Source organism: Drosophila elegans, unplaced genomic scaffold, assembly GCF_018152505.1.
Source record: "Drosophila elegans isolate 14027-0461.03 unplaced genomic scaffold, ASM1815250v1 contig_476, whole genome shotgun sequence".
Lineage (NCBI taxonomy): Eukaryota > Metazoa > Arthropoda > Insecta > Diptera > Drosophilidae > Drosophila > Drosophila elegans.
In genome coordinates, this window is record NW_024545863.1 from 3,233,944 (window position 1) to 3,257,117 (window position 23,174).

General features: G+C 45.2%; 6 protein-coding genes across 7 annotated transcripts; 3 read left to right on the top strand and 3 right to left on the bottom strand.

Annotated features, from left to right (window-relative positions):
- Window positions 1–60: 60 nt before the first annotated feature.
- LOC108149000 (augmin complex subunit dgt6) lies at window positions 61–2,568 on the top strand. Its single transcript, XM_017276343.2, has 4 exons — window positions 61–1,009; window positions 1,071–1,505; window positions 1,565–2,085; window positions 2,278–2,568. Exons 1-4 carry the CDS (start codon window positions 160–162, stop codon window positions 2,413–2,415), a joined length of 1,944 nt encoding a protein of 647 aa, XP_017131832.1. The 5' UTR covers window positions 61–159; the 3' UTR covers window positions 2,416–2,568.
- A 1,188-nt stretch (window positions 2,569–3,756) lies between these two features.
- Window positions 3,757–9,113, bottom strand: LOC108148890 (choline transporter-like 2). The gene is made up of 4 exons (XM_017276198.2): window positions 9,016–9,113; window positions 8,454–8,747; window positions 6,380–6,712; window positions 3,757–6,237 (listed from the first exon to the last, which is right to left on the bottom strand). Exons 3-4 carry the CDS (start codon window positions 6,701–6,703, stop codon window positions 4,165–4,167), a joined length of 2,397 nt encoding a protein of 798 aa, XP_017131687.1. The 5' UTR covers window positions 6,704–6,712; window positions 8,454–8,747; window positions 9,016–9,113; the 3' UTR covers window positions 3,757–4,164.
- Window positions 9,114–10,162: 1,049 nt separating this feature from the next.
- LOC108148795 (yemanuclein) lies at window positions 10,163–14,953 on the top strand. Its single transcript, XM_017276015.2, has 6 exons — window positions 10,163–11,077; window positions 11,131–11,352; window positions 11,632–12,484; window positions 12,619–12,766; window positions 12,825–13,064; window positions 13,123–14,953. Exons 1-6 carry the CDS (start codon window positions 10,835–10,837, stop codon window positions 14,459–14,461), a joined length of 3,045 nt encoding a protein of 1,014 aa, XP_017131504.1. The 5' UTR covers window positions 10,163–10,834; the 3' UTR covers window positions 14,462–14,953.
- A 74-nt stretch (window positions 14,954–15,027) lies between these two features.
- Window positions 15,028–16,980, bottom strand: LOC108148796 (beclin 1-associated autophagy-related key regulator). Its single transcript, XM_017276016.2, has 3 exons — window positions 16,570–16,980; window positions 15,447–16,498; window positions 15,028–15,380 (listed from the first exon to the last, which is right to left on the bottom strand). The coding sequence occupies exons 1-3, from the start codon at window positions 16,878–16,880 to the stop codon at window positions 15,226–15,228; spliced, it is 1,518 nt and encodes a 505-aa protein (XP_017131505.1). The 5' UTR covers window positions 16,881–16,980; the 3' UTR covers window positions 15,028–15,225.
- A 268-nt stretch (window positions 16,981–17,248) lies between these two features.
- Window positions 17,249–21,136, bottom strand: LOC108148853 (pyruvate dehydrogenase E1 component subunit beta, mitochondrial). 2 transcript variants are annotated; one of them, XM_017276140.1, is made up of 6 exons: window positions 21,025–21,136; window positions 20,713–20,953; window positions 19,811–19,972; window positions 18,316–18,727; window positions 18,122–18,241; window positions 17,249–17,714 (listed from the first exon to the last, which is right to left on the bottom strand). In XM_017276140.1, the coding sequence occupies exons 2-6, from the start codon at window positions 20,902–20,904 to the stop codon at window positions 17,503–17,505; spliced, it is 1,098 nt and encodes a 365-aa protein (XP_017131629.1). In that variant the 5' UTR covers window positions 20,905–20,953; window positions 21,025–21,136; the 3' UTR covers window positions 17,249–17,502. The 2 variants fall into 2 exon arrangements, with proteins under 2 accessions (XP_017131629.1, XP_017131630.1); XM_017276141.2 differs by lacking the exons at window positions 17,249–17,714; window positions 18,122–18,241; window positions 18,316–18,727; window positions 21,025–21,136 and adding an exon at window positions 19,011–19,537 and having other exon boundaries at window positions 20,713–21,018.
- A 1,029-nt stretch (window positions 21,137–22,165) lies between these two features.
- Window positions 22,166–22,942, top strand: LOC108148434 (uridine diphosphate glucose pyrophosphatase NUDT14). The gene has a single exon (XM_017275469.2). It carries the CDS (start codon window positions 22,229–22,231, stop codon window positions 22,940–22,942), a length of 714 nt encoding a protein of 237 aa, XP_017130958.1. The 5' UTR covers window positions 22,166–22,228.
- Window positions 22,943–23,174: the final 232 nt, after the last annotated feature.

Below are 23,174 nucleotides of genomic sequence, written 5' to 3' on the forward strand. Positions count from 1 at the left end.
GGCTTATTTTAAACATATTTTTGGTGTGAATTTACTTTGAGCACCTGGTAACACTGCGCAGCACCAATCAAAAACGCCGAGGGAAAAAGAATTGAAACAAAACCGCCATCTTTCTCATTGCTGTAATTGAAGGAATTTAATATTTATTGAACCGTAAATATGGATCGCACAACCATCGCGCCCAGGAAGGCCGAGGAAAAGGAGCAGAGCGAGAAGCTGCACAGGAAGTTGCAAGGACTGGCCCTGGTGCATCCTATGCCGGATGAGTTGCGAAAACTGATCGCCTGGGACATGTTTCTCAAACCCAACCAGGTGGCCTTTGTCCACGTGATGCACTACCTCTTCCGCATGCTGGATCCGGCCGAATTTAAGCGCCGTTTCTTTTGGCCCATTACGGACAAGAAGTCGGAGGCCAACTTCCGATCAAGCACAGTGGAGTACCTGAAGCATCTCAATGAGAAACACCAGCTGCACTGGGCCAACATCACATCCTATCTGGTGGTCATGCCCGGTGGCCTAAGGTTCATCAACTTCATGCTGGAATTCGTGAGCTTTGTCATCCAGGAGCTGATCAAACAGCGCAAACAGGACGCTGGAACACCGGATGTAAGTGCCAAGGTCATGTCCCGACAAAATGCCGTGATGAAGGAGTATGCCTCAGCGTACATTGTCAATCTGGAGGAGAATACTGCCCTGCTGCGCCACAAAACCCAGAAGATCAATCACCTAATGGCCAATCTATCTGCGGACATGGGAGTGCCCGTGGAGCAACTGGTGGACGATAACTTTTTGGACATATTCGAAGCCCACGTCTCATCAGGCGTCGAGCGAATGTTCACTCAGCCCGCCGAAAGGAAATTAGATCTGGAGGAATCGCTGTGCGGCCTCAAAGAGGTCATAGACCTGTTCCAGTCCAAGCAGGCGGAGCACAATCAAAACAAGGAGGCCGTGGACAAGGCCCTGCGGGGCATGCGAGTGTTACTCGACAGCGATCCAATCACAGAAGATGGTGGGATACCTTAGCTTCTCTTGCACCTGGTGTCCCCTATAATTATTTCCATTTCTTCCAGGTTTCTTGGACCAGTTGGGCGGTTCAAAGTTGGAAGCCCTCGTAGACGCCTTCAATCACGTGAGCGGCACAATTGCGGAGCAGCTGGATGCCAACGACCACTACAATGAGTCCACAGCGTTCGTCACCACTGATTTGCGGGCCATGCGCGACGAACTGACTCAATCCGAAGTCCAGCTCAAGGATTTGCTTAAGAAACTGCATGAGCCGTCCAAGAAAGAAAAGGGAAGTGCCAACGGAAGTGCCTCCGCCCAAGGACAGCTAAGTGAGCCGGCCACGCCTCGCTTTGAATCTCTTATCACCTCCAAGTTTGTGTCCACTCCTCCCATTAAGATCGATTTGGCGGGCGGCAGTGGCCGCAACGCGCCAGTGCGTCTTGCCCTCCAGGACGACTTTAATGGCAAACAGCTTGATGCTTTAAGCAACAGTTTACTTGGTAAGGATAAGTTTTTGATCTTTTTGCTGACCACCAACCTAATGCTCTTCTCTTTTCAGCACCTGCTCCGCCACGATCGGCGCGCAAGCTAAAAATCATTGACCAGTCGGCGGGAGCTGATCTCAATGGCACCTTAAACCGATCCAAGATCAACGATCCCATGCAAATGTTGCGCACCATCCACAAGAACACGTCCAAGGTCAAGACTTCGGCGCCGCAGCCGAATCTTTCTGCTCTGGGCAGCAAGTGGAAGGAAATGCAGGCCTCTTTCGGTTTCGATGAGGCACCAGTGCCGGGAACAAATGTGATTTCCCCGCTGGCTTCACCGGCCGATCCCAGTGATCCTTTCACGCCCTTAAGCGTCAGCGATTGCACACGCATCGAACGTATTCCACGTAATTCCGAAAACAACAGCTCGCAGGTCGCCATGAACGCTGCGGTGATGAAGGTTATGGAGGTCTCTCGGAATGTCCTTAACCTTAGCACCTCGCCATCCGGACGGTTGGACGCCTTGGTACCTTCCACCGACACCCACCAGGGGGATACGCCTAGACTTCAGCTCAACGACAGAACCATCAATGTAAGTGAGATTGTATATGTCTTAGTTATTCGGCATTTTTAATTCGCCTAAGACATACTTAAGACAATTAAGACAATTTAATTTAAATAGTTTAAAACTTTTCGCTTATGCGTGATAAACTTTATAAATTCATCTGCAAAAGGTTGATCTAGAATTCTGCATTAAGAAAATATTTGACCATTTATTTGGCAGGACTCACTGTTCTTGAATACGGAAAACAACCGAAATGCACTAAACGTCTCGCATAAGTTCGATTTCGATCAGATCGGAGGTGATGATGATGACCTGCAAAACATCAGCGATAGTGTGCTTAAAGATATTATCTTCTAGTCGAAGACAAACAAAGATCGCTAAAATTGGTAAAATAAAATATATTATTTTATATTGCGGCTTCTCCGCTAAATATCCCCTTGCAAAATCTGAATTTTTGAGATAAATAGCTAAGCACCGAATAAAATTTGAAAAATTTTCTTCACAACATCATATTAAAGATAATCTTATTGGCAAAGATTTTGGGTAGGAAGTACCCTTCTCTTGCCCAGGAGGATCTTTTTTAATTGCTTGGGTATGAGAAAGAAGGAAAGTACTACCAAAGTGGCGGGAACCACATTGTAATGCAGTTGAATAAGGTTCGAATTATAGGCCAGAAGGAAGCTTGCTGAGGCGATGGAGCACCATCTCGCTAGGAAGCAGGAAGCACATCCGTACAACTTCGATTAAATTGTCGTTGTCCCGTAAAACTCCGGTCTTAGCGGAATGACTTGCCATAATTGTTCATCCGTTCCACGTTTTCCGCCATCGCGCTTGAATAAATCATAATTGTTTATCAGTGTTTCAAGTAAATAAATAAACTTATTGGCCTTATATGTTAAAAAAAAGCATGAAACCTTTGTTGTTTATAAATTATACTCTTAATGATTAATGAGTTCCAAGAAAAATAAAGTGTTTTTAATAAGAACAATGACTGAAGCTGACTTTGAAAATCAGCTTGTTTGCTGTAAATAGTATTTATAGTAAATCGAATAAACAAATTTTTACAAATTACTAAAACCAAAATAGAAGAATCTGAGATCCTAACTGCAAATTATTTAAAATTTAAATTTCTATAAAACACTTACATTGTATCGAAGATTTTAGATTGTTTAACTTAAACTAGAATGATGATCCAAAACACAACTGTTTGCTCTTAAGTGTGAGCATTTAAAACGCAGTTCAGATTAAAGATTAAGGTCTTATGCCGAGAAGTAGTATTGTTATTTTCGGCCCATAAGTATGCTTATATAAGAAAACAGCTAAAAGTAGACAAGCTAACTACGTCGCTTTTTACTGAAGACTAACTCCCAGTTGGATTCAATGTATGCGAGCTTTTTGTAAATAAAGAACACTTGAGGCAGTATTAATTTTTATTACACACTTTTTTTTTAAGTCATAAAATCTTAAAGCTACTGTTCTTTATTACGGCTTCTCCGGTCTTTACTCTCTTGCATTATCAGACTTTCTGAAATGAATGTCTTGAGCATTGCTTAATTTAAAATACAACAATAGTTGAAAATGAAAACTGTAATTAAAAGAGCTTCACTCGAAATGACTATACTGCTAAATATTTTTGAAATTCAGAATGCTGAATGATGAAAGTAAAATATAATTAAAATCAAAAGAGAAAAATATGACTTCAATGAAATTCATTTTTATTAAATTCGAAAATTATAATCAAAATGATATAAGTTTATCGTTAACCTAAGCTGTATGAATGTGAGATATGTTCGTTTGTGTGTCTGTATACATATTATTGTATTGTTTTGTATTGCTTTTGGTCTTTATGGTCCGCGCCTATCACATGTCCGATCGCACGTCTAGCCGCACAAAAAACTTTTACATATGGATACTGGCGTATTATATACATTAGATTAAAGATTAAGAGTATTGGCAAAGAAGTCTGCATTTTATGCACACCCTATTGCAGCCGGTTGAGCAATCGCTCACAACCCTTTCGATTTCGGGTTAGATTAAATACAAACATATATATATTTTGTAAGTAGTTAATTTATAATTTGCACTGCCGTTTCCCGTCGAAATCTCCTACTTCCCGCGACGCTGACGCGGTGGAAGGTTGTTCTTCTTGCCCAGGATCTTCATCAGCTGCTTGGACATGAAGAAGGGCTTTTCCGGCGAGCCGTCGTTTCGCTCGCAGTCCTCCAGGAAGCACAGGAACAGTGTGTCCACGGCCGTCGAGTAGACACCAAAGAACACGCTCGATATGAGGAAGGCGGCAATTACGACCACCGTGGTGGGCACCGCATTGTAATGTAGCTGAATAATGGCCGGATTATTGGCCAGGAAGTAGTAGGTGGACACCCCCGCCCCCGCGGTCAGTAGCAGTTTCGACAAAAAGAACAAAAAGTCCGTGACCTGGTCTAGCGTCACCACGCGCAGGAAGTTCCTCATAATCAGGTTAAACGAGTCCGCGGCACTGCTGCAGAAGTTCTTGCCGTGAATGGCGCACATGATGTAAGCATTCCGATTGAGGAACTTGAGGAAGGTCTCCAGCAGCCAGAAAAAGCAGCGCATGCAACACAGAATAGCCCGTGTCACCGCATTGTCATACTTCTTTAGCTTCTCATGGATGTACTCGAGCACCAGACGGATCAGTCGGACGATGGCAAGGATTAGCGAACCGAAGGCAATGGTTCCCAAGTGGTAGAAAGCGGTTTGGCAGAACGCCCTTGTGAGGGTGAAGTATGGAACATCACGCTTTTTAAAGGTCCAGTACCAGCGGGCGAACGTGGAAGCCAGCACCATGTAGCTGAAGGCTGAGATGAAGAAGCTCAGCCAAAGGAATCCGAAGACGTTGTAAAAGATGGCCCACTTAATCAGAGGCGGGTTGTTAATCGTGTCAAAGCTGCAGGTGGTTTGCGAGCAGCCCACGCGCTGTGATGGCTGGAAAAACACTGTCTGCCGAACGAAGCAATTCTGCTGAAACACTTTCGGGACACAGGCTCCACCAACTGTGTAGTTGATGGCTGGTCCCTCGCAGAAGCAGTCCTCGGTGGTCACATCTCCGTTTTCCGTCAACTGACGCACCATTCTAAACGAGTCATCTCCGATCGAGCCCAGATACAATCCCACGCCAATTGCAAACGCAATAGCGGCTATGAAGAGTATCCAGGAGAAGATGGGAAAGAACACGGTGCTTATCACACTGCTCACCGCCTTGCTTCCCTCCTTGGTTAGGGCAATCGCTATCCGGATGCGCTTCCTCAGCACAATCACCAGCAGCAGGATAACCACGAAGCACACACCCACGAAGATGGACAGATAGAGCCATGTGTTCTGGTTCTGCAGCACGTTCTTAACCGTAGAATGCAGGTTCAAGCCGTGAATCGGCACCGTCGGAGTCTTCTCCCAGAATATGTACTGTTTGACGGTATAGTAGATGGCCGCCAGGAGGCCGATCAGTACGCCGAAGATGGAGAACCATAAAATCGGAGCTGAGAGCCAGCGCATCAGAGCTATGTAAATCAGTGAGGCGACCAGTGTGCAGAAGCAGGCCACCAGGACGACCGACCAGGAGTTGATCAGGTCCTCGACGATTTCCTCCCCCAAACGCTGGGCGTCGTGGGTCCCATTGTAGAAGTGTGCCACCATGTTGCCCACCAGCTTGGCTAGCCGCGTGTCCGTCTGCATCATTTTCTCCTTGATGACGGCCTCGTTGAGTCTGCGTTTGCACTGGATGATCGGTTCCTCCTCCACCGGCACCTGTTTGTTATTGGCCTGAGGCACAACTAGAGCCTGGGCCTGCGCCATGCTAATGGCCAACACCTGGGCCTGGAGTTGGGCTTCCGAGGTGGCATTCCCTGGGAGCAGTTGAAGCTCCCGTCGTGATCTTCCACCTTGCAGCAGGAACGACGGAATGTAATCACATACTCCCTGCGAAAACTCGAAGAGGCAGCGCTTGAGGAATGGAGCACTCTTGATGTACCAGCGGGCACATTTGTTCTCCTTAATGGCATTCTCAATGTCCGCTTTGCTGCGAATCTGAGCCTTGTGCTCCTCAGTAAGGCAGATGAGGAGATTGTGCAGCTCGGCGAAGCTGAGTTTGTCCTTCATCGTGTCCCAGACAAACGTCTGTCTTGGACAGGTCTCCACACACACCTGTTGAAATAGTTTGTAGTATTAAAATCACATGAAAAATGTGTCATGTATGATTTTCCGTCTATTTTTTAAATTTGAAATTAAACCAATTTTTTCAAAAGCATGAAAGTGGGTAAGGCGTTTTAAAATTAAAAAAATTTACCTGCGGTGTGGGACATCCAGTGAGGGGAACGATTGGATCTATGCACTGATTCAGGTCGAAGAAGAACAGGTTCTCCTTGTTCAGCACTCCGGAATCCATGCCGCATTTCCGGTTGAAGGAGTCGGTGGGCACCAAAAGTTTGTTGAGATCGCCTGTCTTGATGGCATAATGGGCAATAAAGCCCCATCCCGCCAGGAAGAGGACGAAGAGCAGCAGGCAAGGTACATCCGTGCAGCTGCGATCACGCTGCCGCGGTCCCGTAAAGTTCCGGTCGTAACGCAGTGGTTCGCCGTACTTGTTCATCAGCTCCACACTTTCCGTCATCGCTCTTTACTGAAAAAATCAAAGAAGAATCGAATGATTTATATAACCCTGATATTGATGGTTGTCGTCTCGAGGGAAAGAATCTGTGCTGTCAGGCATAGTTCATGTAATTTATTTCCGTAGATGCGTCATTGTTTTAAAAACGAACCACAAATATATAAGTATGGTTGGGTGGTCGTGTTGGTGGTAAGGGCAACTACCAGCTCAACTCTTTGTACTCGATTGTTAAAAGGGGAAAATACACATTCTTGGAAAATGAATATGTCAGTGATAAAATGTGGTTTGATCTTATCTAAGTGCAGCCAATGATCTCCTCATTCTTATCAAAATTCGTCATTGGAAAATTTCAAAATAAGTTGATCTTTTTTTGTCTTTTCTTGTCGAACAAATTTTTAGCGAACACCAGTATAACAAATGCATTAATCATTTATATAATTCAGACAATGTTCGTAGTTAACAATTCGTAGACCTTTTAGAAGTGAATTGTATGTACGGATGCACATACGTGCACACATTGTTTTCGGCTTTTATATATTATGTCATTTATTTTGTGTATATTGTATGAAAAAAAGATAATAAATAAATAGCTTAGGTTATTACGATCATGAACTAAGAGACGAAGCTGTTCCATAGCGCATTAATCAATTCTAAAGAAATGTATAATCTTTAAAAGTGTGGTTCCCAGATAACTGAAAACCCATTGCAGTGACTACTTTGTTTATTTACATATGTTAGCTCCATTGCTTTTCAAATTGCAATAATACTTGTGTTTAAACTTTATATTTTTTTTAATTTAATTTACTTGAGGTAATGAGGAATGGATGTCATGAAAAAGCAATGAGAAATAAACTCACTTGCCATAAAAGGTTATCGTTTATAAAAGTGTATATGTATAAATGAATATCAATTTAGCTTTCCTGTCTCCGATCTCTGATAACGATCGTGAACAGTGCGAATCTGTTGGGGATGCGAAAAAAGAGCAAAAACCGTAGCAGAAAAGCAGCTCGAACATGTCACAAATTGGCAATAATGACGCATTAAAAGCAAATTAAATTTCGTGCGCTCACTTGTTGCTGCCATTTGTTTGTTTATGTGTATCGCTGTATTTTTGTTTGCGGCTTCTGTCCATTTCAAATGGAAAACCCGCTGCCGCCTTTAATGGATGAATTTCCAAAAAAAAAAACACTGCTTTTCATAGAAAAATTGAAAACCAATTTTGGCTGGCAAGGCAGTTCGGGCCACATGTTTCAAGGTCGATTGTCATAACTCCATTTCGGTATAAGGTTTTGGGAATTTCAATGTCTGGGAGTTTATCATTTCACCATTCATACAGTGGGCGCTCTGAAGTGTGATCCCTCTCTTACATAAACATTCTTTATATTAATATAATATAGAAAAGCCCAAACCCTGCTTTTGTACAATATAAATAATGATGAATATATTTTTTTGGTATTTTTAAATCGTCAAGTTGAGTTCATTTTTTGTATCAATAAATATAATATTTTTGTAACCTCGGTAATAAAAAATTTGAATTCTCATTATCTATGTATATTATAAACACCGTAAGATTGTCACTGTATAGAGTGTGCACTGTAGTTGCCTTGGGCTACGTCACCTTAGATAAAAGAAAGCACTACCAGTTCTTATCGCATAATGGTAGTCTCTTGTATCTTATTTGAACGATTTCCCCTTGTAGTTTTCGAACTACAAGGCACCAGTAATAAACTAATGGGAAATGGGTATTACTCACCTGCGTTTTCAGAGCCAGAGATGCGACAAAGGAGCTCCACTCTTCTCTTCGCTTGCAATTTTATTTCTCTATGTTCCTTTATTGTCTCATGACCCTTTTCGTGTGGGTGGGGGTCTTTTGTTGAGCTCGATTCCTGGGACGGAGTTGCTTCTCCGGCGAAAGTCACCGGACCACTAAAAGCGGGAAGCCTTTGTCAGAGCTCCGTACGTTGCTCTTTGGACGTCGGTCACTTGCACTCGTTGGATTGGATAAATATATACATATATATATATATATAAAACCTTAAAGTGGGGGCTGTAAGCATAAAAGCAGCATAAGTGTTACTGTATGAGTGTGTACCACTTGGGGATTGTGTTGTAAAAAAAGAAAAGAGAAGCACGGCACACTTTTGTTAATTGCACAATCCTAATCGTTTTCACCCGATAACGAGCACTGGCCATTCCCGTTATAATAACAGCTTGCAGTTTCGACCGAATTTCTGTGCATGCAAACTCTTTTTTTGCTGGGCCAGGCAGGCGCATAGCACCCCCCAGCTCACGTACTCCGACTCACTTGCACTTACGTTAATTAAACGGCGGGCACTCGATTTCCCCGCAGAGAAGTAAACAGCTCCACAAACGAAATAATACTGAATCGCCCCAAAAATAATAGCCCCCCACCGCGGCCCCCAAATTTCGAGCAGCTGTGCCGATCAGTGTTGCACAGAGTCGCGATTTGGTCAAAACAAACCTAAAATGTATGCGCACTGCACAGGGATGCATTGCAGCTGGTGCTGATTGCTGGCGGCTTTCGAGCTAGATGTGGCTAGTTTTCGGAAAGTTTGCAGATTTCTGCAAATTATACGGCGTTTGCACTGACGAAACACCAGTGCATTAACCAAAAACAAATTTATATAAAAGAAACAGCTTTACTAGGTAGAAATAGTTTTTAAAATTGTGACAGCAAAATCAAGTACAAAAAATAAAACACTTAATTTTGATTGAAATACAGTACTTCAAACATTCTCAAATTTTCTCAAACCTTTTAATCAATTTCTTGTGGGCATAGGATTAATGCAGTAAATACAGTTTCGCGGCTATAAAAATAAAGAAAACAATATTATCGGATTTTCATATTGTCCTACTTCGTTTTATAGTTGCAGACTATTCTTTATTTGATTTCAATTTTGAATGTAATATCACTTTGTTTTGCATGAATTCTTGTTATGCATATTTACTTAAGACTGTTGTGTAGACATCTAACCTCCTTATAAAAAGTACTTTTATTATGAGACAACAAAATAAATTTGAACATGACTCAAATACAATATCTTAAGTTCCAAAATTTATTTAAAGCCCATTTCATAAATTAATTCACGATCATATTAACAAGGACTTCGTTGTAAGACTTATCCAACAACTTGGTAGTACAGTTATTCTCTTATGAGAGTTCAAAGCAACATCCAGAGTGAGTTAAGCAATTTAGTTTTTATTTAATTTACAAATTTGGTGTTGAAATACTATATTGAACGGTAAGAATTCCACACCGGACAATTTCCGCAGAGTATGAAGATATAAAATAATAATGTGGTTTTTGTTGCATTGTTGTTGTTGAATTGTTGCAGCAGACAGCACCAAGTGACTGCTTTTACTGCGCTTAGTGTGAACGTCTCCGTATAATTTGCGAAAACCGCGACCAGTGCTAAGCAACGTGGCTGCGAAAGCCAAAAGCAGGGTCGGATCGTTGGAGAGGGGTGGAGCGGAGAGAATGTAGCGTTGAGGACGGATTTTAATAAGAAACAATTTAAGAATCGCGCTTTTGGCCGTGCGAAAAGCCAAGCGCCTAATTGTCCAAATGTCCTCGTTGATCGCGTCGATCGAGTGTGTGAAGTCCCCGGTGTCCTGCCGATAAAGATTGTGTTGTTTTCGTGCCGGCAGAGCTCAGCAATTCGGAAACCCCCCCAAAAAAAGTTTCCACTTTTTCTTTCCCCCAGAAAAGTGACAATTATTCGTGGCCGTGGTAGGCGGATGCAGCTGCAAAGCGGGCAGATAAAGAGTGACGAAATTAAGTGCAATCGGCGCAGGTCCTCTATTTGTTTATGTTGATAAACAGTATTTGTGGGCCAACTTAGTGCAGTTAAAAGTGAAATTGCCACGGTTATTTAGTGGTTGCTTGGTGTACGTGCAAAAAACCTAAAACAGACATCCCCAGAAGAAGAAGAAGAGTTGGCAGAAGGAGGAGGAGCACCGACGTCAACTTCTCTGTTGTTTTTGTTTGGCAGCAAGAGAGAGAGACGGAGGGAGAGAGCAAAGCAGAACACGCGGCTCTTTATAAAAAAAAGGGCGGGAAGGCCCTTCGCTTCGAATAAACCCAATAATAATCCGTAACTCTGCCCGCCGGAAATGTCGAGGGTGGGCGAACACAAGCGTGTCACCCTCACCTCGATCATCCAGGGCGATGCGGGCTTCTCGCGTTTTGGTAGCAACATCCTGGAGCCAGATGTCCCTCTATCCGCCGGATCCACTAACACCGCCAAACCCCCGAGCAAACCCGCCAAGTGCATACGCATCAAGCTCGATCTTTTCGAGACTGATTCGAACAAGTACCCCGAGTTTAACTACACCCGGCTTGTGTACTTGGAGAAGGTGAGTTATTGAATCCGAAGAGGAAACTCGATCTTAACTACCCAAACCCACAGAAAAAGGCCAAAAAGCTTAAGCAGGTGACCACATGCAACGGTTCCGCCGGCGCAGATCCCTTTGCCGACAACGATGACGATGTGGCACGGATCGTCAAGGAGCTGGAGGCCAAGTATGGCAACTCCTATGCCACTGGCAGGGGCAAGAGCAAAAAGGACGACTACCGGGATATTGGAATGGGCTACGATGAGTCCGACTCCTTCATCGACAACACGGATGCTGTAAGTATAATTCGTATTTACTATTGTTTTCTGACCTAATTTTGATGATAGTACTCGCAGTGTTGACCTAGTTCTAATAAATACGCAATAAAAATATATGACCATTTTTTTCACTTTTAAATTAAAATCAGTGGATTGGCAATACCTAACGAAAATTGAAAAATATATGAGGCATATTGCTTCATGCTTACTATGTGTACAATCACAAAATCTTTTATGATTTTAAGACCTTCACAAAAATAGTTTACCTTCTACTTTTGACTCGTCTCTCCTTTTTAGTACGACGAGATCATCCCGGAGGAGGCGGAGACCCTTGAAGGCGGTTTCTACATCAACTGCGGCGCCCTAGAGTTCAAGAACCTCGCCAAAAAGTCCTACACCACACGAACGGATGCCATCATCAAAATGCCGGAGCGATCGCGCAAGCGCTTGGTCTCGACCAGCTCGGATAGCTCATCTTCGTCATCCGACGATGACGATGAAAACGATGATGACAACAACGAAGAGGAGGAGGAAAGCGATTCGGACGACGATGATGAGGAGGACGAAAGCGATTCCGAGGACGATTCCGAAAGCGAAAGCCTTGAGGACGAGGACTCTGCTGCCACGGCAAAATCCAGCAGCAAGTACAAAGACAATCATCTGGCCAAGCGGCCGAAAGTCATCGTTACGAGCAAGTCCAAGCCAAGCTCCAGTTCTTCGGCAGGCGGCAAGAAGCCACCTGCTAAGCCGATCACCACCTCCTCATCCTCGAATTCGCCACGGCCTTCTATTGTGGAGATTTCAGATACGGAAGAACGGCCAGGCCCGGTGCAGTCCCAGATTCAGATTCAGCCACAGCCACAAAACCAGTTTCCAGCCCTGCCCCAGCCCCAGACTCAAGCTCAGGCCCAGGCTCAAGCCTTGAAGAAGGTGGTTAAAACGACTACGGTTAAGGACATGCTGAAGGCCAAGCGGGACAGCTTCCTCAAGTCGCAAAGCGGCACGGCAGCTGTCAAGGGCGTCGTCAACGGCGAGCTGAAGTGCATCTCCACGGACATGTCCAGCAGTGACAGCAGCGACATGGAATCGGCCACGGAGCAGGGCAGGATAGACAAACTGGGCGGCCAACAAGGCAAGGAGGGTCAGGAAAGTGAGTTACTAATAAGAAAACTAATGAACTATTTCGGAGATTTATTCAGAATATATGGTAGAAGATTAGTCACTTCCATTTGATTATATTGTCATGGCTCACCATTTATTATATTTAACTTTGCTATCTTCAAGATCTACGTACCGCCGACACTGTGCTGCCCGCCACGCTGGATGCGGATATTATGACCGCAGTCAGCAACTTCAAAGAAGATGTTAGGAGTCGAGACATGTGCGGCAAGAAGTTCCACCTGGATGCCAAGCTCACGCCCCTGCTGCTCCGGTGAGTTTCCCCCTGTTATAATAAATTTATAGACCTGTAATCCCTTATTCTCAACCAGGGTCTACGAGGCGGTGCTGTGCACTGATCGCAACGAGCGTAACATGGTATTTTCCCACATCGAATACCAGTTGCAACTGCCCAAGTACTACATGCTGCGCAAGGGTAAGCAAGTGCGCGCCAAGGAGGAGAAGAATAAGTCCACCATTATGGTGGAGAAACTGCGGCGAGCTGTAGCTGTGGTCATGCCCAAAGCGATAGCCAACTATGAGACGGAACTACGCACTTTTGCGGAACAGGCGTAAGATACAGAATGGAATAAGTGGATATTTTAATTGATTTTTTCTTAATCATTTCAGAGCGGCGGACGTGAATGCGGAATTGCCACCGAAGATGCCACGCAAGAAGTTCCAGTGGACCAGTGACTTGCGCCAGGCGCTGTACGATGTTTACCAGGCGCGCTGGACATCCTTCCCCTTTTTGGCGAAGCGCAAGGACTCGCTGGAGGAGTTCATCAACGTATATCTCAAGGAAAAGGTGGTGGATATCTGGCCGTCCGGCTGGATGCGCCTGGATGAGCTGCAGCGGGAAATAACGCGATATAAGAACGCCAGACTCAAGGCCAAGGAGAAGTCAAAGGCGCCGACAGTGTCTGCATCGCCCAAGTCCGTTGCACCTGTTCCTGCCCCCGAGCAATTGCCTCAGGCAAGCGGCTACCTGAAGCCAGTGGAGGAGCCCCGATCTCGGGGCAACTCAGACACGGACTCAGCTACAAGTGCCTCCTCCAACAGTCTGAAGCGCAAGCTTGCGGATGTGCCCAAGCAGAGCAACAAGCCGCCAAAGAAGAAGGTGGCCAAGCAGTTACCACAACAGCCGCAATTCCAGCTGGCGCCGGCTGCCACGGCGGCGGTCAGTGTGCCAGTCATTAGCAACAACAACAACAACAACCACAACAACAACCACAACCACCTGCCCCACCTGGATACACTGCTGTCCATGCCAAGCACCTCGGCCCAGGCAGCAGCCCTGAATGCTGCTGCCGTGGCAGCCGCCAGTACGGTTCTTGACCTGGCATCACCCAGCCGGAAAATGGACCTTAACAGCAGTAGCAACTTCTATAATCTGATAACAGCGGCCACCTTGGCGGCCAGCGGGAACCCCAGTCCACATCCCAATGACTGCCAGGCCAAGGTGATCGTGGGAGCGCGGCCCTCGCCGCATGTAATCAATTTGGATGACTACCAATGTACCAGCGAAATACTACAGACGTCCAAGCAGCTGGCTGCCACCACATCCGTCATTACATCCACCTCCAAGGCCGCCCAGACTACGCCGGTTGCCAGGGAGAGCAGCAGCAGCGAGTCGGATGGCGTGGAGATCGTGGGCGTTTTCCCTGCCTCAAAGCCCCAACGAAAAGTCCTGCCGAAACCCAAGAACAAGACTCAGAACAAAGGAAGATCCTCGTTGGGAGCCGTGGGCCAGGTCAATGGATCCCTGGGCTTCAACGCCAATAACATGTACATCTACAACAACTCCAGAGCCATGGGACCCGTGTATGATCTCACCTCCAAAGCGCACATAATGAAGAATCTGAAGGAGTTCGAGAAGCAGATTCATTCGGCCTTCTCGCCCAGCGCCGTCAAGGGATCAAGCGGCGGAATGGGATCCTCCGCACCGAGTACGCCCTCGCGTCAATGACAATCGGGTGCGGTCGCACAGCAGCCCATGCCGGCTGCTGTGACGGCCTTCTACAACCCAGAGGCGATGGCCGCCGCCATAGTTCTCTCGACGATGAGCCACGCCTCACCGCGCTACGACCTGCTGGCAAACGGATCCGTGTCCGTGTCGGCCGCCCAGGTGGGAGCTCCTGCCAACACACTGCCACAAGTATTTGTTAAGCCCAGCCTGCCGCAAACCAGCGCTGCCGACGAGCTAATGACCACCACTGCTGGAGCTGCTCACCCGCCCACGCAACAACTGCCCACAAAGTTCATTTAGCTAGGGTCACTCAGCTCGCTCCCCTGCGATTCTAATCTAAGATTTTAGGGCTGGTTCTAGGTAGGTTTCATTCGCAGCTGTGTCTGCCTTCCAATCATTTTGCACCAGTTTCATTTTTGTTTTCTCATTGAGTCGTTTACCTACTAAGTCAGTGTACTTTGCAAACATTAATAAAGCAAATTTTTATATATATTTATTTATAGAGAACCATGTTTATTAAATAAAGGCGAATAAGTTATGTAATAAAAGTAAATCAGAGGCGCTCCTTCTTTACACACAGCAGATAAATGTATATAGAATCGATACAAAATTAGTTCTGTAAACCAAAAGATAACGCTAAAATCAGCGACTGCCGACAAACTCCGGCACGCTGTCACAGAAACGATAGCTTAGCCTAATTTGTAAAAGATAACACACCTGCCTGATGATGATATCGCCGGAGGATCGGGGGATTGCGCTGCGACTCACTTGATCCAGCGCAGAACCGACGTGGCCGCCATGCGCACGAAGGCGATGGTGGATTGCTGATTGGCCGCTGGCATCAGGCTGGGATCCGCCAGCTCTGGCTGCGGAGTGACACTGGGTACCGCTTCCCAGTCCATGCGCAGGGAGTTCTCATCTGGAATAGCACGAGAGGAGGTTGTTAGATCGTATTTCTCTTTATGTTTATGTTAGACCAACTCACCCTCTGACTCTGATTCCGTGGCCGTTTCGATGCCGATTAGTAGGGAATCCACGGACTTCATAAGCGGGGCATTCGTGACGTCCAGATGTCCGAAACGTCCCAGGTCACTGCGCTCCAGATCCAGGATGGCCAGCAAGTTCTCCAGTGTATGATGCTCGTTGAGGGCGCGCAACTTGACCTGCTGCGTGTAGGCCAGATACATGATGTTGGAGTTCAGCCGCGATATCTTGCGTCGGAACTGTTCCTCGTTGAGCAGCTTGCGACAGAAGTCTCCGTAGGCGATTTTGTGCGGCAGCCGCACGTTCAGGTAGAAGCTGAGCAACTGCGTCAGCTGCGCCGTGTAGGTGAGAGCGCCCACGATGCGGTAGGCCTCGAATCGACTGGGCGTAATCTCGTTGGCCGTAGCCTTCGGAACGTCGTCCTTGTTGTCTGCCAGCCAGTCTAGGTAGGCGGTATAGTCGCCGTTGGCGGGAAGCGAAGGACCCACTATCCTGTACTGGACCTCACTGATCCCGCTGCCATGGAAAACCCATTTGCCGCGTATGTACGAGGTGTTCTTGGCATCGGCCAGTGCCGCTATGGTTTCCGCCTCCTCGCTGCGCTCCACGCTGGCCCTGCGCTGCTGTTCCTCCTTGAGGACCACCTCGGCAATGGGGAACACAAAGGTGACCAGTTGCTGGATGCCTCGCCGCGCTGCCTGCTTGATGCTGTCCAGCAATCCCAGATGGGTCTCCTTGAGTTTCTCTATCTTCTCCACTCTGTCCAGCACGTAATCCTCGAGCATTTTAACCTTGTCCGGGTATTTGGGCAGGTTCTTTCGCTTCTCGGCATTGGCCCGACGCAGTTCATCGCGCCGTTCGCCGAGGACGCGCAATCTCTGGCCCGATCCTGTGATTAGTTGCTGCAGCAGCTCCAGCTGCTTCCGCTTCGCCTTGATGGCCATCAGGCGATCCTCGTTGGAGCGGTGCTGCTCGATGAGGCGTTCATAGCGCGTGCTGAAGGTTTTCAGCCCCGCCTGCAGGTTGATATAGCGCTGCTGCTTCTCCGTCAGACTGAAATGCAGAAAGATCGATCCAGATTACATGTGCTTTTCCGATAAGGTGGTCGGTGGTTGGTAGCAAACCTTTCGGGCCTTTCCGCCTGACTGTGAGTAATGTTTCCGTTTCTGACGCAATTGCGACAGTGGAATCGGCTGGCGCTGCAGCTGTGGCACAGCGGGCACCGCATATGATGAGCAGCCAGTCCCGCGGTGACGCCTGCATCCTTGGCGCTCGCATCCTTCACAAGCAGCAGCTCCTTGGCCAATGGTCTGCGCTTTGTTGTGTATCCTGCGACATCGCTGGCCTCCTCGTCCTCGCAGTTCGTGGAGGCAGTCGAGATGCGGAAGTTATCGGGCGCCTTGCAGCTTTCATCGGAGCTGGAGCTACTGGCCATTACAGACAGAGCATTGCGTTTATATCTATTGTTATTGTTTCCCTAGATTTCAACTTTTTCCTCTGCGTAGATGTCGTCAGTGTTGGGCAGCGCTCGGAGGAGTGTGGGTGAGGGGCAGTGCTGGATAGCGGGGGTTTCCAGGGCTGCACCAGCAGTGCGCGCAAATTTCAAAGTTGTAACACAAGTGATAAGAACTTAAGCTCTCTAATCAAAGCTTTAGAAAGTTATATTTTAAATCAAATTAAATTAAATTAAATTAACAGTAAATAAAATAATTTTCAAAATATACCATTTAATTGTTTCATATTTGTAAGTCAATATAAATGTCTTCCGCCTCTAACCGAAATAAAACAGTTAAAACACATGACTAGCGTATTTAAATGTTTTCGTTTATTTTCACAAGAGATTTCTATAACCAAATAATTAAACTAAAATGTTCGAAAAAGAAACAAAACCCATTATCGGTGCCGTTTAATTTCCAAAACATTCAATTTCCGGTTTTTGGATTCCAGTGCGGTGCACTAATTTTGGGGGGCAGCTCGGTTAGACCAGAGGCAGCGGTTCGACGAGAACGATAAATTTAATTAGTTTGGGGTACTGATCGTTTTCCGGAAGAGGATTCCTACTTGGCGGCGGCCACGGCCTTGCCCGCCTTACCGCCCAGAACCTTAAGGGTCGCATCCACCACATCCTGCACGCGGGGCAGGGCGTGCGCCTCCAGCGTCTTGGCGTAGGGCATGGGCACATCCACACCGGCACAGCGCCAGACGGGGGCGTCCAGTTCAAAGAAGGTCTGGTCCTCCATTATGCGGGCACAGATCTCAGCTCCAACACCTATTGGAATACAAAATTAAATAATGTTATAATAAATATATTTATATTTTTTCAAGAAGAAATGTCATTTGCAAAATTAAAAACGACAGCGAAATAAATATATAACAATTATAAAAATCTTAGGTAAATAAACAATTATTAGTCCATTTTTATTACTTGGATTTAAAAAAAAATATCTCAATTTGGATATACAACAACAATTATAAAAATAAAATATTTTTAGCAAAATTAAAATTGCGTAAAAGTTAGCTCAAAATTTGGGATAGTATAATTATTCACAAAGAATAGTCAATGGGAGATACCAAGAATGAATCCTTAAGTGAGTTTAAGTAAAGATATCATTTGACAACCTTATAACTTATCATTTTTATGACCAATATTTCAATTGATATTTTATGATCACTTACCATGCTGGGGCCAGCCGTTCTCCACGGTGATCAGGTGGTGGGTCTTTCGAACGGAAGCGAAGATGGTCGCGGCGTCCAGGGGACGAATGGAGCGCAGGTTGATCACCTCGGCTTCAATGCCTGATTGGTTAAAAAAAAAAAACAAAAACAAAAGATTAGCTTTCAAAGTCATTTAAAGCAACTGGAGGTCCTACCCTTCTTGGCCAGCTCGGCGGCTGCCAGCAGCGATGTCTCCACCGCCTTGGAATGCGCCACAATGGTGATGTCCTTGCCTGGCCGCATGATCTTCGCCTTGCCGATGGGCAACACGAAGTCCTTGTCGGTCACGTTGTCGGCTACGGGGAAAGCGGTGCCGTAGACCAGCTCGTTTTCCAGGAACACCACCGGGTCGGGATCACGGATGGCGGCCTTCAGCAGGCCACGGGCATCCTCGGAGTCGTAGGGCGAGATGACCTTCAGGCCGGGGCAGTGGGCGTACCAGGCGGCGAAGCACTGCGAGTGCTGGGCGGCCACTCCGGATGCAGCTCCATTGGGACCACGAAACACAATGGGCACGTTCACAGCACCGGCGGACATGTAAAATGTCTTGGCTGCCGAGTTGATAATCTAATTTCGGGGATAATAAAATAAAGTTTCATTGTTATGAAGATAAAAATTATAAATAAATGATCTTGTTAATAGGAAACATATGATGATGGGTAAATGATCTAATTGCCTATCCATTGATGATCTAATTTCAGGGATTATAAAATAATGTGTCATTGCTATGAAGATAAAAATGATCTTATCTTATTGATAGGAACCACATGATGATAGGTATAATGACTTTTTCTAAAATCAGTAACAGATCTGTTAAGTTAGTTCCTGCTAATTCAAGTCGATTCCCCAATCCAAGTTAATACAAGTCGCACTTTATTTTTTATCTCCGCTCTACTTCCGTCTCGATCTTCACTTAATGCCTAGTTTCTGCTTAATGATAAATGCTGGCAGGCGCCGTCCTTTCCAGAACCGCGGCAATGGTGTCTCATTGGCCTGCCTCAGGATCTCGGCCACGTGCTGCTCTGCGCTGAACGACTCCGCCTGCTTGATCTGGGCCATCAGCTTGCCCTGGAAGGCCTTCTCCTTGCGCATCTCGCGGCGTTGGCGCACCTTGGCCCACTCGAACTTCATCTTGCGGCGCAGCTTCTTTAGCTTGTGCTTCTTCATCTTGCGCCGCCGGATGACGATGAGGCGAGCCGCCTCCATCTTGTCCGGCTTGCTCTTGTCCAGCGGCGGGGCAATCACCTCGCCCACACGGTCTCTGTGCAGGATGTCGTTGATCTCGTTGAGCCAGGTGGAACGAGGACTCTCGATAATGTGGTTCAGGGGCAGCGGGCGATCCCCGACCGGCGGTCTAACATTATTAAGGATCTTTGCCTGCACATAATCGGATAATATGGGTGGGGATTAGTGAGGTCCGATCTATTTCTGGGGGCAGCAGCTAATCCACCCATATTATCCCATTAAGCGCCGCGATCCGTTCTTGCACTTGAATTGGTCTGTTAACTAGCTAGTGGAGTTTCGGGTCATTTGGATTGGATATTCGTGTACTTTCTCACTTTTTTCTTTGGCAATGAGATAATATGAGTGGTTAGCCTACTGCTGGAGTGCGGGAAGTGGTGTTCTGAGGAAGAGGATGAAGGCACTCACGTGATCGATGGCCTGCATGGAAAAGTTCCAGGTCATGAACTCGCACACGGGACGCAGACCGGCCATGGCGGCTCCAACGGCGATGCCGGCGAAGCCCATCTCTGTGATTGGCGTGTCGATGACGCGCTTGTCGCCGTATTTCTTCCACAGACCGCGGGAGACCTGAAACGGAAAGGGAGCAAATTAAATTCGGTGTTGAATGGTATGGTTTTTATATTAGCTTTATTAGCTAATCATGGAGGCGGACGTGATCTGCATATTTTCCTCTTTTGTTAATTATAGGTGTAATGTCCCTAAGGATGTAAAAACTATTTTGACAACTCATGATTAATAAAAGGTATTTTGTATTACTTGTATACAGGAATATACAGGAATTTTACAGGAAATTATTAATCAGATGAAATAAGTGAAACATAAACGTTTTTTGAGAACATTACAGTTATAAAAATTTCAATATTTTCAGATACAAATACAATTTAAAAATGCGCCTCACACTTATTGTGTTATTTTCGCCATTTAATTCTAAAGAGAAAACGAATAGCTTTCATATTGTTACGAAAATGTATCCATTAATGAGTCAAATTTGCTATAAATATATGCCGGCATCTAAACCGCCTACAGAAGGGTAAACAAATCGTGATTTTATGGGACAATTCACTTATTATCAGCAGACAGACACACACATTCTGCGTGACCTTGTGAGTTTCGATCACGCATTCACAATTCATACACTGTCCTATTCCGAATCATTATCAGTAGTTACATATAGCACGCATATACCGCCGCACTCCCCCGATTTTCCCTCATTCTGTCCGCCTGCATCAGCTGTCATCGCAGACAACCGCCTGCTGGTGTTTACGTAATCAGGGGACGGGAAAAATGGTACCGCCGCGTAGTCTCACCTTGTAGGCACCATCGTACTGGGCCACCTCCTCGCCCAGGATGAAGACCCGGTCGTCGCGGGCCAACTCCTCGTCCAGGGCACTGTTCAATGCATCCCGCACGGTCATCTGCTTGGCCGCCAGCGCCTTCTGGCTGGTGGAGAACGCTCGCTGGGCGGAGCTGGCCGCCTGGATGAGTCGGGATCGGAGCATCGTTGTCTTGTGGTTCGCTTTCCTAGGGGGCTATCGGTTTCGTATCCAGCTGCAAATGCGGGATTCCGGGGCTTTAAGAGCTATTATCTAACTTAAATGGGCTATTATGGCTTTACGCACCGACTTTCGTCCCGAAATTTTGATGTGAAAATGTGTGGTGGTGTGACCAGCTTGCGCAATAAAAATAAGCAGTCGTTCAGCTCTTAAATATACTATATGAGCTGTGGTCACACTGGAAAATATTTATACTTTTTAAAAATTTGTTATTTTTTATTGACTAAGATATATATACTTTCATAAGTTTCTGGAGTATATACTTAAATAAGTTTATTTTTAAAATACAAGGCAAAAGGAAATCCTTTACAACGAGCTAAAATGTTGAATTAAAATGTAAACTTAAAAAAATCATTTGTATAAAATGTAATTTTCAAGAAAGTAGAACAGTAGAACAAGGACGCAAACAACAATTTATAACAACAAAGCAAACAAACTTCGGCAATCCAAAGTTCATATACCCTTGCAGTTATTTCAAAAACTAAATACTCTTGAAAACGTTAAAGATAGGATTTATGATGATGATTTATGATGATTTGCAGCTTAATTATTCGATAGTTCCTATGGCAGCTATACGATTGTTCCTATGGGAGCTATATGCTATAGTCGTCCGATTTTGATGAAATTTAAACCGTAACTCTGAAATATTTAACCATTACTAAATCTCGAAGAAGTAACAAAAAAATTAAAAAACACCAAAGTTATAATATTTTTCCGATTGTTCTCATGGGAGCTATATGCTATAGTCGTCCGATTTTGATGAAATTTTTACCATAATTCTGAAATATTTAACCATTGCTATATGTCGAAGAACTAAACAAAAAATTAAAAAACAGCAAAGTTATAATTTTTTTCATTTATTTTTCCGATTGTTCCTATGGGAGCTATATGCTATAGTCGTCCGATCCGGCTCGTTCCGACTTATATACTACCTGCAATAGAAAGACAACTTTTGGGAAAGTTTCATGCAGATAGCTTTAAAACTGATAGAGTAGTTTGCGTAGAAACGGACGGACATGGCTAGATCAACTCTCCTTGTGATGCTGATCAAGAATATATATACTTTATAGGGTCGGAGATGTCTCCTTCACTGAGTTGCAAACTTCTGACTGAATTTATAATACCCTCTGCAAGGGTATACAAATATTTTATTGATTTAAGAACCCACTTATATTGTTTATAATTGTAAGTTGTAAAAATGAAAAATTACATATACCCTTGAAATATCGTTCTAAAATACTTTTCAAAATGTTTTTCAGAATTACAAAACATGTTTAAAATCCTTGGCGGTCTGCGTCGTTTCTGGAGTTCGAGTTCGACTGTCAAAATGGGGCTTAATAATTCCTCGAGCTGTATATCGCGGATTTGGTTTGGGCCTCTACCCAATGACTCTAATTGGATTAAACCAGGACGCCTACACTATATTGAAAATGATGTAGAAAAACATACGGACATTATAAAAACTATGGATGGTGTGGTAGTGATATTGTTCAACCGATCGCGGGACAAACTGATATTTGTGCGTCAGTTCAGGGGAGCGGTTTACCAGGGAATTTATTCTGGTCGAAATGTAGAAATGTCCAAGGGAGACGCTGATCTGGAGAAGTTTCCCCCTGAAATAGGAGTTACTCTGGAACTTTGCGGTGGAGCCGTTGACAAGGACAAAAGCGTGGCGGAAATCGCCAAGGAGGAAGTGCTGGAGGAGTGTGGCTATGAGGTGCCTACGGAATCCCTGGAGCGTGTATTAGATTACAGATCGGGTATTGGAACCTCTAGCAGTGCCATGACTTTGTTTTACTGCGAGGTAAACGATGGTCTGAAAGTCTCGGAAGGTGGTGGCGTGGAAACCGAGGAAATCCAGGTGGTGGAGCTGTCTGTGGAGGAGTCAAGGCAGCTGGTCCAGGCAGGAGCCATCTCAAACGGCGGACCATCCTGTCTAATGGGATTACTCTGGTTTTTTCTTAACAAGGCTCCCAAGACTTAAACTTAGTGGTTTCTTTTATTGTGATTATTTTATTAAAATGTTAATTTTTTTACAATGCTTTTGGGAAGTTTTTTTTTACCAAAATAAATATGGAATAAATTTGATTTATATTTGCCTAAGTACAACAGTATTGAATTAAAATAAAAATATCATTTTTTTGGAGCAGAACAATCAGTTTGAAATATTAAACAAAGTGTAGCGACCCACAAAACGTAGTTGTTTGGATTTTCAA